General features: G+C 31.8%; 1 protein-coding gene across 1 annotated transcript; it reads left to right on the top strand.

Annotated features, from left to right (window-relative positions):
- Positions 1-968: 968 nt before the first annotated feature.
- LOC145326601 (uncharacterized) lies at positions 969-18,820 on the top strand. The gene is made up of 6 exons (XM_080169972.1): positions 969-980; positions 2,038-2,182; positions 15,322-15,507; positions 15,780-15,843; positions 16,014-16,091; positions 18,670-18,820. The coding sequence occupies exons 1-6, from the start codon at positions 969-971 to the stop codon at positions 18,818-18,820; spliced, it is 636 nt and encodes a 211-aa protein (XP_080026098.1).
- The last annotated feature ends 129 nt before the right edge of the window (positions 18,821-18,949 follow it).

Raw genomic sequence — 18,949 nt, 5'->3', positions numbered from 1 at the left:
TTGTTCATTGCTTTGTCGTGAGTAAGGACGCAGAGAGACTACCATTGTAGAAGGGACAATGTAGAAGACTACTTTATAAAAAAGCGGCTTCGTCCCTAACATCTAGAGACGCTGTATTCATAGGAATAAGAAGGTGAAAAAAATAGCTTTAAATAATTTTAAGGCTTGGATCTAATCTTAAATTAACCTAAAACCATCCATTGTCAAGCTTCCCCACAAACTGAAAGTGGTAGTAAAAATTAAGGATCGACAGTACAAAGGGTTTGATCAGCACAAATGACTTTAGGATTAGCTTCACTCAAAAAAGAACAGAACAGACTAATTTTAGTTTTTTCGTAATTTTAAAATGACATTACCAAAATAAATGTGGAACTGTTAAATCACGTATAATCTATTTTTATAAAGTCACTTCAAGCTTTATAAAAATAAAATCGAGCAAAAAATTTACTAGCCTATAGCTTACAGGCTTAAAAATTCGGTAACGAACTTTTAAACTATGATATTTTGATATTTTGATTATTCAATATGTGGAAAATGTTAGTGATTTAATTTCATTTTGAAACTCAAATTGCAGTGTTTATGTTAAAATATAATTGTCTTAAATTAGTCAAAAGACTTTCTTTATTACGGCATCAAAATTTACTGTTTTGTTAATTTATAACTTTATGTTGCTGTGCTACTTATCGCCACCCTTATACCTATTACCTATCCCTTGATTTCTGAAAACATTAGCGTCACGATTTATCCAGGCCAAACATTTTTGCGTATCCCCCCCAAAAAATCTTCTAAACTGTCCAAATAACGATGCAATATCAAAATGGTTCCTAAGGGCCATCAAAATCACACTATATTTACAGTCCAATTTTTGTTTAAAACCAACTGTAACACAACAATTTTCAGATTCTTTGGACCTCCACAAATGCAAAGAAATTTGTGGATATTGCAAAAAAATTGCACATTTTCCTTCGATGATAAGCGAGGTAAAATTGTTTGGTTCAAGTCATTTTGATGCTACAATTTTTGTTTGCTTGTCCTAGTATAATATTTTGATAAGGGGATCAAATTTTTGGGAAGATTTAAGAATAATTATAAAATAGTTATTTCTCGCATCGTATTATAAACAGCTTTCCGCTTTTATAAAATGTAAAATTATAAGATTAACACCATTTTTTAGCCAGTGCCTTTGGCATCTCGTGGCATTGTACATTTTAATATTCGTAGAAAACTTGATATAATACGATGCTAGACATAATTTGTCAGTATGACTGAGAACCGGTTCTAATCGAACGGATATTAATTGGTTTTGAAGCGATACGGGTAAATAAATTTAAATTTGGAAATACAAATTATTATTCCTGTATTTCACCGCAGTCTTTCAAAACTTCAAACAAATTACTCCAAAACTGAAACAATAGACCATTTAGAAATGTAGGTATTTGTTCGGTTCAAACGGTTCAAGGACAGGTAAAGATTAAAGCACTGTTAAAACACTTTGTTATAACAAAAATGGAAAAACTAGTTTTTTCGTATTCATTCGAATCCGGTAGATAGGAACCGGTTCTTATCCATACGAAAAAACTATGTCTAGCATCGTATTATATCCAGCTTTCTACGAATATAAAAATGTACAATCATAAGATTAAAACCAGTTTTTTTAGCTAGTGCCTTTGGCACCTCGGGGCTAAAATGAATGGTTTTAATCTTATAATTGTACATTCTATATCCGCGGAAAGCCGTTTATAATACGATGCAAGAAATAACTATTCTCTTATTAAACAGAAAAAAATCAATAGTGAAAAGTTGGAGGCAAGCTAATTTTTCTTTAGATGCCAAAAATAATCCTTTGATTCCACGACCATTGTCTAAAAACGATTTTATTGTATTGTACTAAAAATTATTCATTTTTATGGACCAAAAATATTTATTTATATTTAATCACATATAGTTAATCCCCATAATAGTTTGTTCTTATTGGTCAAATTTTGTTATTAGGGTACTAGATCTACTATATTTATTGAATGTATGTTATCCCTTCAGATCAAGGGGTTCAAGGGTAACCGTGTGATCTACGAGGACGGGTTCTACAGCACCAACATCTACAACCTGCACACAGAGCCGGAGAACACCTACTTCGTACAGAACTCAGAGTTTCACCACAAGGAATTTATACAGCTCAATTATTGTAAAAAAAACTAGGTTTGTTTCTGAAATATAAGGTAAGACATTTTTATGGAAATTGACATTAAAAATAATATATTCTCAATTATAAGATAAAATTCTAATATAACAAGAAGATTTTGGGATCTTATCTAACATACATAGTCGACTTATTTACATCTCAGGAAATTAATTTCTCAAGATTATTATTTTTTTTAAATAAAAAAATTGTCAAAATTTGTTAATTGCCTTTATTTGCGAAAAAACAACTGAGAATTTCTATTTTACCGTTCTAATCGCCGAAGTAATCTAAATTCAATTAAATTGTAATAAATAACACAAGTTAAGTTAAATCAAGGTTTTATATTTTAATTGACAAAAAAAACATTCTCAAGTAATCTTACATTCATTTGTTGAAAAATAATTCTTATCATTATTTTCTTTATTGATGACAATCATATCATTCTAAATATGCATTTTTTGTTTAGATGTTAAAGGCTAAATAAGTTTAATTCTATTGATTTTTGTTTTCTCTAAACTTATTGATTTTTATATTTTTTTTCGCGCATTTTGTGTCTTTGTTAATTTGCCTACCTTGATTAAATAACTTTGTTTTTCTGTAACTTTAGACGAAGACAAAACTAACAGATTAATTTCTTCGCTGAAAATTTTCCAAACGAAAGCTTAATTTCGCGAATTTCTGCTTTAATGACTTTTTACGGTTGGAAAAGGAAGAGTTTACTTAAAGATACGTCTTTCATATGTTTGTCGATATTTTCCAACAAAATTTTTTTTGTCAACAGTTAACCCCTCACCCCCTTGTTCGTTTTTTATTGTGCCCAACGCCTGCAGACAACCCAAACCCTGCGGGGTTACCCAGTACCCAATATAACCTAACATAACCTGACCTGACCTAAAGTAGAAGTCAAACAAACCAAGGGGTCAGTTTTGAGGAAAGATGTCAGATTTTTCAATATTTACCAACGATATTTAAATCTGTGTAAAGCAAAGATAAAGTTAGATGTTCTATCATTCCAAACACATCAGCCCCCCTCCCCTAGATATACCACACTTTTCTGGGATCTTGCTGTGTCAAGTATCAACTGTTGGAAATATCAAAGGATGACTCCATGCAAAATTTGAGCCGGATCCGGCCAAAACCGGCCGTGAATTTTATAAAAAAAACGTTTTTTTCCGTTTTTTAGGGGGTATCTGTAAATCAATTCAGCTGGAGCAAAACCGGTTGGAGGTACAAAAAATTTACTTCACATGAAATTTAGCCAATGCACTTGCCTACAAAAATGTAGTTCATCATCAACTTGATTAGACAACTCTTTCCCCTCCTAATTGTCCATTAAAACCTCGGAAACGGCAAAAATCGCCAAAAATCACGACTTCGGCGGCGAATAACGGCTAAACGGTCAGCCGGAGGCGAATAAAACATAAATAAAGAAATGTGCGCCTCAAAAAGTTGTTCAACATCAAAGAGATGCTTGAAGTCTCTAAAACGACTCCTTCTCCTCCTTTAAGGGGAAAAACTGAAAAAACGTGATTTTCAAAAGTATGCCCACTTCGTGGGTGTGGGGGGCACTGAACCCGTCACCCCAGGGTCACCAAATATAAAGTCTAGGCGGCCCACAATGCTGAATTTTCACCAAGTGAAAGTCTTGTGTCATTATCTCTTATGAGAAAAAAGTTATTAATTAATTAAAGTTTCAAATTGTGATTTTTTGATGGATTTCTTTGATGAAATGACAGGCTGGTCAATTTTTAGGCCATTTTTCGCGGTTTTTGGGCCGTCACGCCCAAACGGTTTGAGATAATCTCACGGGACCTTTTGCCCAACCTAAGTCTGGTTATTTGTGAGGTCTAGGAAAAAAATAAGACTTACGCAAAAGATTATAATTATAATCTTTACACAGAAAAATGGCACGAGGTGAGGGTTTGAGGGGGCAAAATGAGCCGACCAGTGATTTTGACGACGCGCAGCGACGTTGTGCTTCATCCAATCCAGGATTTTTTTTCTTAGACCTCACAAATAACCAGACTTAGGTTGGGCAAAAGGTCCCGTGAGATTATCTCAAACCGTTTGGGCGTGACGGCCCAAAAACCGCCAAAATGGCCTAAAAATTGACCAGCCTGTCATTTCATCAAAGAAATCCATCAAAAATTCACAATTTGAAACTTTAATTAATTAATAACTTTTTTCTCATAAGAGATAATGACACAAGACTTTCACTTGGTGAAAATTCAGCATTGTGGGCCGCCTAGACTTTATATTTGGTGACCCTGGGGTGACGGGTTCAGTGCCCCCCACACCCACGAAGTGGGCATACTTTTGAAAATCACGTTTTTTCAGTTTTTCCCCTTAAAGGAGGAGAAGGAGTCGTTTTAGAGACTTCAAGCATCTCTTTGATGTTGAACAACTTTTTGAGGCGCACATTTCTTTATTTATGTTTTATTCGCCTCCGGCTGACCGTTTAGCCGTTATTCGCCGCCGAAGTCGTGATTTTTGGCGATTTTTGCCGTTTCCGAGGTTTTAATGGACATTTAGGAGGGGAAAGAGTTGTCTAATCAAGTTGATGATGAACTACATTTTTGTAGGCAAGTGCATTGGCTAAATTTCATGTGAAGTAAATTTTTTGTACCTCCAACCGGTTTTGCTCCAGCTGAATTGATTTACAGATACCCCCTAAAAAACGGAAAAAAACGTTTTTTTTATAAAATTCACGGCCGGTTTTGGCCGGATCCGGCTCAAATTTTGCATGGAGTCATCCTTTGATATTTCCAACAGTTGATACTTGACACAGCAAGATCCCAGAAAAGTGTGGTATATCTACCCTCCCCCACCCTAACCATTTGATGACGGGTAATACATATCTGAAAATACACAATGACGCAAAAGAGTACAAATGATATGCAAATTCTGATCACAACTCTCACGTTTATCTAAAAATGCAACATATAATAATAGCTATTAAAACAATTTTCAAGCATAACTTTTATCTTATTAGGATAACAATTAAATAAGAAAAATATTTTTACCATATGAAATTCGTGATCAAACACCTAATTGAAAAAAAATGCAAGACATAGCTTTTATTTTAAGAAAGACTAGGGGCAACGAACGCCCCCAAGAAGCCTCTAAGTGTTCTTAAGGTGGGAGGGGGATAAGTCAACCGCCCTTCTACTTTTTAATTTGAGTTTTAATAAGAAATATTCAGAAAAAAAATTTGGGGGGGGGATTTTAAATTGGGAGGGTGGAGATACGCTCTCCCAAAATAGTTATAAACCTTCCTGTACCTAAAAAAAAACTTAATTGCAAAGGAAAACCAAACAGATGTCATTTTTTAACAATTTTATAAAAAAAACATTGGCGCACTTGTATAAACACCTTATCACATAATAGTTAATCCAAAATAATCCACTTCAAAGGGAATGTAAAAAGAGAGGGGGTTATATCAAGTTTGAAGATATCTGAAAATAGTTATGATCACCATCTTCCACTATCAACCATTTTGATCGTGTATGCTCACCCCCAAGTTTGTAGAATGTGTCAACTTTTTTTGATTTTGTTCGTTCTGGTAAAATCTGTGTATATTAGCCGTTTGTTGTAAATAGTGTTTCCGTACATTTTTAAAGTCTCTTTATTAATTACTTAAGTTCAACTGTTTCTAAGATCTTCAGCAAAACTTAAGACTTATTAAAAGAAATATAACCAAGTAAAACGAAGAATAAAACTTATAAATTATAGACAGAAATGTTTCTCAAATGTTATTTTACTTATTTTGTTTTAACACTCCAAGTGAAGATGAAGAATGACATTGTAGATTTATTTTAAAAGCAATAGGACGGCAAATAAACAACCCATAGACATGTGTTTCGTCGGAAAATTGACAAAATAACGCAAGATTTCAGAGAAACCTTATTTCAGTCCTTGGTAGGTATTTGATAACTGTGTTAAAAACTAAAAATTCAATGTTTGGGGGTTTAGTTAACACCAACCGCAGTTAAGAAATACCAAGGGAGGGAGGGGACAATGGACTGTTAATTATACTAGTCCCCAAAAATTTATGAGAACGTTTTATTATTCGTTGACCTAACAACGTTGGGGACTTGTATTGAATTTTTATAAAGTTGAGTGTCCAAACGTTTTAAAGACTACTTGTAATCTAGAGATGAGGAATTTGTTTATCATCATTGCGAATGCCAATCGGCCATTGACTTATCCGTTTAGATCCCTGGAAATACCCAAGGTATTCTAAATCACATCATTTTGTATGTCAAACCTTCATTGAATGAAAATTAGTTGATTACAACAATTTTACTTTCATATATAGACAATATTAATGTATACACTTTCACCTCCTTGCTAATTAAAAACAGGACATAATCAAATTAATAATTTTAATTCATTTTTCAATCTTTCCCATAGAGTTAGATCTATTGAAGTTTGGTAGATAAAGGTTTCTGGTAGTAACATCAACGTTAATTATTTGTCAACTATGATCACTTTTATAGCATGCAATATAGTCTACGTAAGGTAACTAAATGAAAAATATTTAGTCAGTAGGTAAAATTCCGTCTTTTTCTCTTCTACTAAATGATTGGCTTCTTCAGAAATTTAGCTTAGAATGACTGATTTTTAGATACAAATAAGATACATTTAATAAAAAGGGTAGGGAGGGATCATTGTGCTTTTTATTAAACTAGTTCCCAAAGTTTGATTATTTCATTTTCTTATTCAATGGCTTAACAAGTTTGGGGACTATCATTGAATTTTGATTGGTCGGATCTTAGGGGATACGATAATGGAGTATTAATTTATGTACTTACCCCCATTATGATAAAGAAAATTACTCCTTTGGTAGCTTAAAATTATTCGTAGAAAAGTTTTGGCACTTATGAATACTATGTATCATTCGATTAAGATCTGAATCAAGTCACAAAAGTATTTCAGTTGAAGAATCAGTGAACATGTTTGTACAGCTTTGGGTACGAGTATAATTTAAAATTCAATGTCCCTTCTCTCCTTGGATAAAAGAAGATTGTTATGTAAATTGAATGTAAAAAGGGAGGAAAAGAGAAAATAAAGAGAATTAAGAAAAGTGAGAAAAGGATAGATAGAGAGAGATGAAAAATATAGTTATAAATAATATTTATTATGTGTATGAATTAAGTGAAATGTATAGTGATGCTTATATTATAATTGACACCTATAATTGTTATAATTTTCACATTATCTATCAACAGAAATTTCTCACTCTCTCCTCTGCTATCATATTATTAAAACTTCTCTAACTTTCTCTATATATCTTTCTTAGATTCTTCTATCATTTTTACTCTCTGTCTCTCTATCTTTATCTATCAATCTTAGTCTGTATCTTTCTCTCTCTCTCTTTCTCGCTGTCTCTCTCTCTCTCTCTCTCTCTCGGTTTCTCTCTCTGTCTCTCTCTTTCTCTTTCTCTCTCTTTCTTTCTCTCTCTCTCTCTATCTCTCTCTCTCTCTCTCTCTCTCTCTCTCTCTTTCTCTCTCTGTCTCTCTCTCTTGCTCTCACTCTTTCTCTCCATCTATATCTTTTTGTTTGTTCTCTATCTCAACATTTCTGTCTATTTCTCTTTTCCCACCCTTTCTCTCTCTTATTTTCTATCTATCTATCCACATACATACATCTTTGATTCAAGCGTCTTAAGATCTGTAAGGTATCAAACAGCTGACAGCAAAATTCTGGACATTTAGAAATATGTTTATTCATTTCAACCATTAATTTAAATATTGTGAAAATTACATGTATCTTAATATTATTCTTCAGCGATTATATTTTTTATAGTACCTACAAAACATCACACCTTCCAATAACACATGCTTCAACCCTTGTGTTGTGCTTCGATCTTGGGCGTTACTGTTATACTGCCAAAATGAAATTTCGTAGATTTTTGTTGCTATTTGGCGGGAACACCAATTTAAGATTGAGGGTGTGGAATTTAAATTTCTCCAGTTAATCACACCCATACAAATTATGTTCATTTGATACAACAATTTTTCTAAGGATTTAATAACAAAATTTTTGAAAGTTAAAAACATTATATTAACATCTAATTGTTCAGAAAAAGATGCTCTTTATATTAAAACAAATTGCCAAAGTACCCTGAATGACGTCATATTAGAAATTATCCCCTTTTTTATGGGCAATAAAAAGAACTTCTAAGAAAAAGCCCTTTTTTTAATACAATTTTTTTTTATTTGTACTGGTTAGGTTAGGTTAAGTATAAAATAGTTTTCATATTAAACCAACAGCTAAGAAAGTGGTGTAAAAATCTAAATATAAAGATTTTCTTATCTATCTTTATACTTCTGCTGTTTTAAGAAATGTCTTATAAATTTAAATTTGTATAGTTAATCAGATTCAAATATACTGTTAGAGACATCCTATACTTATAAATTTGACAGATAAGAATAATCACATTTAGCTACGTATATATTTAACATTTATTCCTAATTTTCCCTTTTGGTTAATATCAGCGAAGCTACTCAATACATATAGTTGATGCCTGTCCGCCACTATGTCACTGAATATTCGGCTTAAATTACAATAATTTTCTTGTATATTTATAGAATTTAAAATTTACCAGAATCATTTTATGCTTTTTTATTGTTGAAACTGCCTGAAGTTTTTGTTTTGATTTTTAAAATAACATGCAAGACTTTTTGAAAAATTTAATCTGTATAATACGTAACTGTTATCAATTGTTGAAATTAATTCTCATGAAAGCTATGTCTTGCTTTTTAATCTTACTATATAAAATATGCCTTTAGAGCAAACGCTTAAAATAGCCGACCATAAAAAATCATTTAGAAAATTTAATATCATAAATTTTATCTTTAGGGTGTTTATTATCATAGTTTTTAGCAAAAAACAATTATCTAAATTTACAGAAGTTTGCATTTCGTTTATTATCGTTGGGGATGTATATCAATTTATCGTCCAATGTCTTATACCTGAAGATCACTGTAGAAATTATAATTGCTTTTGTCTCATATTCATGATAATTTACCCTTAGGTAATTAATTGACAGTAGATGTGTAATTGTGGTATTCGGCAACTCTGGGCCATGCAGAAACCAAGACATTATAGTGATGCTACGCACCCAGCTAAATCCTGTTATTCTACAATTGTAAAGCCACCTGCAAATATGTCAGATAACGGTATTGATTTCATCCCTCAGTTGTCCTGCAAGTGGAGGGAGGGGTGTTACCCCTCCCTCTCCCTTCTTAAGCACCGGAACCTTCCCCTTCAACCACCAAGTTATCAGCACCACCTCAGCCCTGAGGATAAAGGATCTAAGCCTTCCTTCACCCGATAGAATCACCACCCACACAGACTGTTGTTGTCACAGTAATCATCAAACCTTCCCTTTTAGTATCCAGACCTACCACTCAACCCCTCTATGCTTATCTACCTATTGTGTTGTTCCATGGGCTATCCTGCCTCCCCCGGACAGGGATAGCCATCTACCTAACCATTGCAACTATCTATGTTTTACTTGTATGATTTACCTTTAACTATCTCTATTCCTAATCCATATGTATTTATATTATGTTGTACAACTTTAGTAAACCTTAGACCCTGAATAAAGGAACAACTGAATAGACTCTGTTTATTATTTAGTGATTGCTAGAGAAGCGTAGCTTCTCTATAATATATGTGTCCACGTCTGTTCGCACTGCCGTAGTCATTTGAACTCTGGTGTCTGCCATTTAACCTAGGTGGATACCACATAATTATTAGGGAAATAACGAGAATAATTTTTCCAGAGTGTTTTCAAAACTGATTAAAATCCGCTGGATTAGAACCGTTTCTTGGCCATGTAAATGATGTAGATCATCGTATTACAAACAATTTTTTAATATCCGCGGAAAGCTGTCTATAATACGATGCGAATAGATAAATGCAAAATATTATTTGTTTATTTATTGTTTATTTTAATAGGGCATGTATATGTTCATTGCATCTGATTCTGCAATTTATGGATAGCTTGGCTTTTCTGAAAACTGTAATACTTGTTTTCATCAAGTCTTATTTCACTTATTTCTCTATCTATCTAGCTAGCTTTCTATCTAATTATCTATCCCAGAAGACATATACATCAAAACACTCACATATCACTCATTTAAGATTTCCAATCTGTATTTGCGGTTTCTCAACAGAAATATTTGTGGAAAGTCTTGGTAAAATTGTTGGTTAGTATTTCTATTTTTAAGATTGATAGCAATGTCATTAAAGATAATCAACAGATAGACAGATGGACATTTTAGATAGATGGATGGATCTGCTATAAGAATGATTAACACTGTACATTTAAATAAAGCTGTTGATAATAGATGGACAATTCTAACAAACATTTTGTTATTTCTTAGTGAAGTTGTTGGAAGGGGGAAAAGAATATACTTTAAACAAAGTAGTAAGATTTTTTGCCAGTAGCTTAAGATATGGGTAACTGCTGAACCGATTGGCTTCTCCATTATTCACATAGGTCCTGATGGAGGCTATTTTATTGTTAAATATTGCCTTTAGACGCTAGAGGCACAGACACTAGTCACTAAAAAAGTAAAAATAAAAAACAAAGAAAGGGGGAGGAAAATGAAATTAAAAGTCTTACAAAAATGTAATTATTCCTCTATTCTAGGTACTCTATTGGCTAATGCAATGTTTATCATCACTAAGAAATTACATTTTTATTTAAATTTCTCTTTTTAATACGTTTGATTGTTTAACTGTTCATTTCAGTGCTAGAAAGCTTTTGAATAATTATAGAAAAATAATTAGTTTTTAATCGAAATCATTTTGGTGACTTCAACGATTCATAAGTAAACATAGTTTTAATGACTCTATATATTAAAACTTTTAATTTGAATCAAGTCAAGCGCGTGACATCTAAAGAAGAAGAAGGTGGAATGTAATTTAAGAATTTTTAAGTACAATATATATCTATATTATGTAAAATACATATACTATATATTTTTATAATTCTTTTTTATGAATAGGCTAGTCATATGAAATAAGGATTCTTCTGTAGCTAAAAATAGTCTGAAGACCGTAGACATAAATACCCAAAAAGAGATGAGGCGAACTTTATATTTTAATATAAAAAAGGGGGAAGGGGGTTAAATAACTGTATGTCCCCACCCCGTGGACCCATTTAATTGGGTCTTTGAATATCAGCCAATATCATCGTAAATATTAACGCAGCCAAGTCGCTACAAAAATGCATAAAGCAATTTGCTAAGACTGGGGCCAGGTAGTTGTCTGGGTTATACATCTATACTTATATCATTATTGTTGTTAATTCGTTCGGTTTGTTTATTATTGAAAATAATCGTCCTTACTTAATATTTTCGAATACATATCTTTTTTGAACCTTGATAAACGTATTTAAGATGTCCAAGCATTGACTGATTTAAATCTGAATAGAAACGTATTCATACAAATAAACATATACAAAATACCGGGCAGGGAGGGGACATTTGACTGTAAATTATGCTGGTGTACTTTCTTGATTAGTTGTTTTAAACTAACAGTGTCCAAACTTTTTTACCAATAATTTCTATCTTAAAACATAATAATCTTGTTATCATAGTTGTTATCGCCCACTGTATTATCCATAAGATCCATTTGAGGAGTTCTTTATGTTCTTATAGTACTACAGAATAGGGTCCTACGACAAACGCAGGAGTGACAAACGTCGGAGTGGACACTTACCTAACCTATTTAAAACCATCTTATATGTATTTTAAATACCTAAATTTCTTTTTTATATTCCATCTTGTTGCCTTTTAATATAACAGTTACGGAAATGAATATTTTTATTCTTGTTTAATGTCGCTTCTTCTCTATACCTTCATTATAAATAGATATTATATTACTTGAATGTTGCACCAGATTTTCATGTACTCTGATTAAGTAATTCTCACAGCTGGCTAAAATAATGATTCTCCACGTCCACCCACTTTACCCCATCCCCTGGACAAACGAACTGACCAATAAATAAGGCCAATATTGACGACAAATTTTCCCCTGTCATAATATCCACGTATTTCCTATATCCATTTCTTCATATTCAAAGATCCATGAATACAGTGATAAGACAATGATAAATAAATTAATTGTGATATTAAAGACAGTTTTTAAAGCACATGAATTTGGTAGAATTTTTATTTATCTTCCAATGTCTTATCTCTATATTCACGAAAAGATTAAAATGATATTGAGATCATTTTTATCTGAATAGTCGCCAAATTGCATTAATCTGATGCTCTCAAAAAAAACCCTGTTCAAAAAAGTAAATAAATTCTTCTCAACGCCATTGAACTTGAAAGCATTGCTCATAATTTATATCTGGAGGGGTGGGGGGACATTGTACCGGTACTCAAAGTTTCATAGTCATGCTCTCATTATATTCAACTGAAAAACTTTAGGTACTTATTTTAGTAAATTTTGATTGGCTGGTTCAAGTTAGCTGTGTCTTCTTTTACACCTTTTCAACAAATAATTTAATAGTTATTTATTCGAATTATTAGTTAAAAAGTTTGGACACCTCTATTTTGAAGTAACCAATCAAGTTTTGATAAAATTACTTTGTGTGTTTATTGTAAATCGTTGGGTACCAGTATAATTTACAGACCAATGACCACTCCCCTTCTGGAAATACCTTAAGTTAATCTTTTACTGATATGTTTCTCCCTCGAATTTACTAGTAGACCATCTCAACACCTCCCCCCCCCCCACCCTCCTTTTAGATTAAATATTGAAAACTTGAGTCTACCCTTTTTGGGTACTTTAATCATATTATGCACTTGCAAACTTAACCACACCTAACATAAAAAAGCAACACAAAGACATACTTTAACAAAGTTGGAAGGGAGGGTTGCGGTTTTATCACTTGACATTAAAGGGAAATTACCAAAACAACACCTACACTTATTTCATTTTTTGCTTGTTGACCATTTAAACATTTTATTCTGTAAGTATGATGGCGGGTTTATTAGTAAACTGACTAGAACAGGCATTCATTAGTTTAAGGTATGGATGTCTATTTTTAATCTTACTTATTTTCTTTTTGAGTTGTTGTTTTTCTTTTACAACTCCTTAAAACCCGACTAGGAACTATTTTAATCTTTACGAAAAATTGTGTAATAAGTTGTTTGTGAGATCTCAATGGATATTATTAAAAAAACAAGATTATTATATAGTATATATATATTAGCACAGAAAAAATATGCTTGGTAACTATTAGTACCTATTTGTGGGCCAAGGTATTCCTTTACATGTCTACTATTGTAAGGCCTTTAATAGGCTCGAACCCCTTTCCTCCAAGATGCGTTGATTTTAGCCTAACAAACCTAGCCTATGATTAGATAAATTTTATTCTTTTGTGTTACTTGCTGTTTATGGTAGATGACATTTTTGCTAAATATTCAAAGTAAATACAATAACTAGTGTTTTGTTTGATGCTAAAGATCTCTAAAATTGCATAGCTTGTTTTTATAAAGTTTGGAGGTACAACCAAGGCATTCTCTTTATTTTTCATTAAGGAAAGTATAAGACATTCAACTCTTTATACAATTAGGTACTTAAATAGATGCTATGAACTTTAATTTAAAAATCTTGGCTGTATGTTAGCAAAAGATTTGCCCCCAACGAACATCTTTTTTGGTCATGGCTAGAACCAAAGACAAGCTCTCTTAAAAAAAAAAATTAAAACAGGGCATTCAAAAATATAAATTTAAAATTATCAGGGATATTTCATATCTCTACTGGGTAGGTTTTAGGCTATTTTGCGAGAGTGAGGCGTGTGTCACTTTCAAGATAAGTTAGTCTTCCCCCTTTAGCTACAAATTATATTAAATCTTTTAATATTTTTTAGAAAAATGAACCGTTTCTTTGGCAAAACATGGCAAAACATCTTGTTATTACATAAAGCATGGACAAATTAGCTTACCATCCCAGGGATGAAGGAACTATCAAATAAGATATATATTTAAAACATTTTTAATATTAATTCCTATTGCCTGTTTGAGGCGGGGTTCTCTTCGACTTTAAGGCCCATAATGTTTTAACTATTTTAACTGAACGTGTTGCCATAAAATAATGGATAATAGGTGAATAACATTCAAAAGACAACCAACTCTTTGGTTTTGTGTGTCTATGGAAATAAGTTGCATTTGTTTACGGGTAAAGATATTCAGTTTACCTTTACCATCAGTATCACGCGCAAGACGTAATAGGGTCTAGGCTCGACTAATGTGTGAAATATTACGAATCTTAGCCATTTTTTTATTAATATTTCTTACTATATTAAAACTGTGGGTTTGATCAATCTAGGCTTTTTTGTCATTTATACTTAAAGTTGTACTTAGCTTTTATATCTTCTTTGAAGGCATAACTTTCATAAATAAATAATGTGTACTGTGTAAAGTTCATGATTAGGGGAATGTTAATTAATCTGCCACTGTCTTATCCCTGTATTCCTATGCTATCCCAAACATGGACAAATTATTCGCCCCCATAAACAGCAGTGTTCAAAACTAAATACAATTTACATAGACATAATTAATTCACAGTAAAGAAATAGCATAATATCAACCCAACATATTTTTGTGATATACTGTAATTCTATCAATATAATCATTATGAAACCCATCTACAATGTCTTTGTAATGATTTTAAATTGTTAGTTTAGTAGCATAGATGATTTCACGAATTTTGGAATAGTAAAAATTATATAAAATTTTCTTTTAATGTTCTAGATTTAAAATAGCATAATACCATCCCGGGTATTATATGCAGCTTAACAAAAATGTAGAATTCTATCGATTAAATGGTTATAGATCTTAATGGACCAACAACAAAGCCTTATTTAAAAAAGGATAAATAAGGTGTACAATTGGATGTAAAGTGTCCCTATACCTGTATCTCTGAAGTAAATTTGCGTATTTGTGTATAATACATTTAAATTAATATGTGTAGATTTTAGATTTTCCAGATAAGCATTTTTAAGAAGTTAAGCAACTGTGCAACCCGTTTTGTCCAACTAAATTATATTTTATTTCAATATTGAGTAAGAATACAAATCGTTCTATTGCTATCAAACTTTGAATTATGAGTTACTAAAACAATAATTGAGCTATCATTAATAAACCAACAGGATCTTTCGCCGGAGGAGAACATTTATTCTGAACTGAACTTTGTTCCTCTGGAAGGAGGGGACTGCGGGCTGGAGGGTGGCCACGGGTTGCTGGAGGCCAGTATTATACCTGGAGACGGCAGCCAGTCAGATCAATCTACGTCAGGTTTGGATTTTTTAGTACATATTTATCTATCTATTTATCTATATATCTATATATTTATCTAAATATCTATCTATTTATCTATCTAAATATCTATCTGTTTATCTATCTAAATATCTATCTGTTTATCTATCTAAATATCTAACTATTTATCTAACAAAATATCTAACTATTTATCTATCTAAATATCTATCTATCTATCTATCTATCTATCTATCTATCTATCTATCTATCTATCTATCTATCTATCTATCTATCTATTTTTTAAAATTTAGATTTGTGTAACCTGTCCAATCACAGTTCATGTCAACATTCAGATCTTGGAAATAATCTTTCAAGGAAAATTAACTTTTAAAAATTATATTTTAAAATAGTACATTCCATACCTTTAGATGACTTCAATTTAATTAACTTTTTTGTAAATATTTTAAAGGTAAAAAAGTTAGGATTTAAATAACATTGTCCCTCCCCTTGTTATATTTCTTTTCTAAAAGTTAACTATTCTATAGTTCTGAGATGGGAAACTTGGAGCTTGCGGGTCAGTTTGAGTTGGACCTGCGGCTTAGCTCCCCTGACTCTGGATACAGGTATCATTATATTGGACTTTTCTTCGAAGTGCCTAGAGGGCACAGAACCTCCTCCTATTCTTTGTTTTAATTTGTAGGGGGGGGGGGGGGGGGAGGGAGGGGGGTGAGATTTTCTTTCTTATGTCTAACCCAAGCATGTGGCCCTAACCCTGTGGGGTATATGCCTCCATTGTCTCAACCATGCGGGGCTACTCTGTACCCAAGATAAAAGAAACCTATCCACCTATCCATCCTATAACATTGGATCGAGGGTTTCCTGTTCTCGACTAGGCACTTTTTGAAAACTCCTGAGTATGTTACTGAAATCCTAATTAGCTTTATTAAAATTATTTTATTAAAATTAAATCAAATTAATTAAAAGCCTTTTAATTATACATATTTAAAAAAAACTTTCTAATTCTTTGATGAAAAATGCAAAGGTCAAAATAAATTTTTTTTCACGGAATTTGGAATAAAGATATTAAAAAATCAATTTTAAAACTTTCTTTATAGCTGGTTTTTATTTTATTGTTTTAATTTTAATATTTGTGGAAAATTTGTGGATGGCTGAGAACCGGTTCTAATCCAGCTAATATTAGTCGGTTTTAAAGCCATACTGGAAATATTTTTACTAAAGTCCATATTATACCTTTGATTAAGATAATAGTAGTTTTTTATCTAATGGTTTTGCAAAGTGGCCTAAAATTAGGACCAATATAAACGCGATTTTAAGATTTTAACTTACAAACTTGCATTAGTATATAGAATGGTTTATCCTAATATTTTTCTCTTAACAAAAATTAAAATGAAGAATTTTTAACATTATTGTGTAACTTAATGATTACTTAAATGATATAAGATAATTATAAATTAAAGCATACAAGTATTAGCTTCTTAATTTTCAGAGATATTTCATAATATAATTAATTATACACGAATTTTATAAGCGTATCTTCTAAATAAAGATTTTGGATTAAAGTAATTTTAAAGAAAAAAAGACAGTAAAATATTATTTTATTTATAAAGGTGTTTGATTGTGTTTGATTGTTTTGGAAGATGGCTTTCCATCAGGGATCGGAAGCCGCGTGTAAGCCTCAGTGAAATCGTCATTTTATCACTATAAAATTTAGCTGGATGTATAAAACTGTCTCTTTAGTAGACAATCCTTCTTTCAAAAATTTCTTTTTCTGCTCACAAGCAGGTTTAAAACTGAGGCTTATGCGCGGCTGAGACGCGGCTTCCGAACCCTGCTTTCCATTACAATGGAACTTCTTTTTTTTAAGGGTGGGGACATCAACTCTACTAAGAAAAAAAGTCCATAGAAAAAATCAATTCCTTACAATTTTCTTTTACTTATCTTAAAACTAAAAAAGAAGGTTAAGTTCTTACTTACCCCCCTTCCTAAAACCTCTCAATTGCCCTTAGAGGCCGCCAGTATAAATAAAGTTTTATTCCGTCATAGTTACTTTTTAAGAGGTTGCATAGCTCAGTTTAATGTATGGACGTACATACTTCAAATAAAAGAGTAGCTACTCTATTTTAAAAATATGATAATCATTTTATCTGTTGATTTAAATTTCACACGAAATGCTGAAAGACTAAAAATCAGGGAAGCATGGTTCATACAAAGAATAGTTTATACCGCCATTTTTTTTCAGCCCAAAAAGTATGACCATTATGCATCATTTTATGTCTTACTATCGTCTGCGCTCATAGCATCTAGGAGCTCAGGAACAGGGCTAAAAAATTGTCAAAACCATACAAATACATAAATCTAAAAATCAAATAGCCAATGACCCCGGGACCTAAATGAAACTTCCATAAAATCCAAAACTCAATCAGTTCAGTAGCTATCAAAATAATAAGCTACAGACTAAAAACACTTGTTACTTTTTATTTTGGGACAATGATCGCAATATTTTCGATTAATTTATCTTTAATAAAAAAGTTTTGATATAACTTGAAGTTTGAAGAAAAAATCTTCTCCCTCCGGCAGTACATATATATTCTAAATTAAATCTTTTTCTTTGTATTAAATTAAAACTCGTTTGTTATTTATACTTTAATAAAATATTAAAACAAAGATTTATTTTTATTTTTTGACTTTTCTACAAATTAATGTTATATATACAAGTATCTAACTATCAATTAAATGATTATAAATTTATCTTGCATTTTCATTTATCTATTAATCTATCTACAAATATCCATCTATCCACCCACCCATCTATTCAACTATCTACTGTACATACCAATCCTTCTATCTATCTATCTACCTATATCTTTTATCCATCTACCTATCCTATAATATTATTTATTTAGAAAGCTACCCAGCATTAAAATATGTAATGGATATATTATTACTTAAATCTTATACCATTTACTATGATAAGTGAAACTCGTTGTTGGCTAACATAACGATACATACCATCAACCAATCTACCCCATCCCATCCCATCCTACTGGATGAACAAACTGACCATAAAATAATGTCCATGTTGGCAACCTAAATTGACCACAATTCCCCTGTCATAATATTGACGTATTTTGTATAATGTATTCCATGTTTAAATGTTTCAAATATTTTTTTTTTTTTTAGGGAATCGTCTCCCCGGGGGGAGGGCTCTAGTTTCACCGACTCCTACCAGAGTATAGCCCAGCATGGTCACGTTACTGGGCACACACACGGCAGACAACACCATAATGATCCCTCTAGGAATGGTTTTAAAATCATTGATTTAAAAAAATAGCTTAGTCTTGTTTTAAATCAAATAGGAATAAGATATTCCTACTGATATATATTTCATTTGGTTGAATAAAATATTTATGTGAAACATTTTGTAGTCCCTTCGGGACACTCATAACCTAACCTAATGTAA

The sequence above is a fragment of the Acartia tonsa genome, chromosome 8 (genome assembly GCF_053477335.1).
Source record: "Acartia tonsa isolate MP-2025a chromosome 8, ASM5347733v1, whole genome shotgun sequence".
Lineage (NCBI taxonomy): Eukaryota > Metazoa > Arthropoda > Copepoda > Calanoida > Acartiidae > Acartia > Acartia tonsa.
Note: the sequence above shows the minus strand (reverse complement) of the source record. Positions and strands in the feature narration are given on the sequence as shown.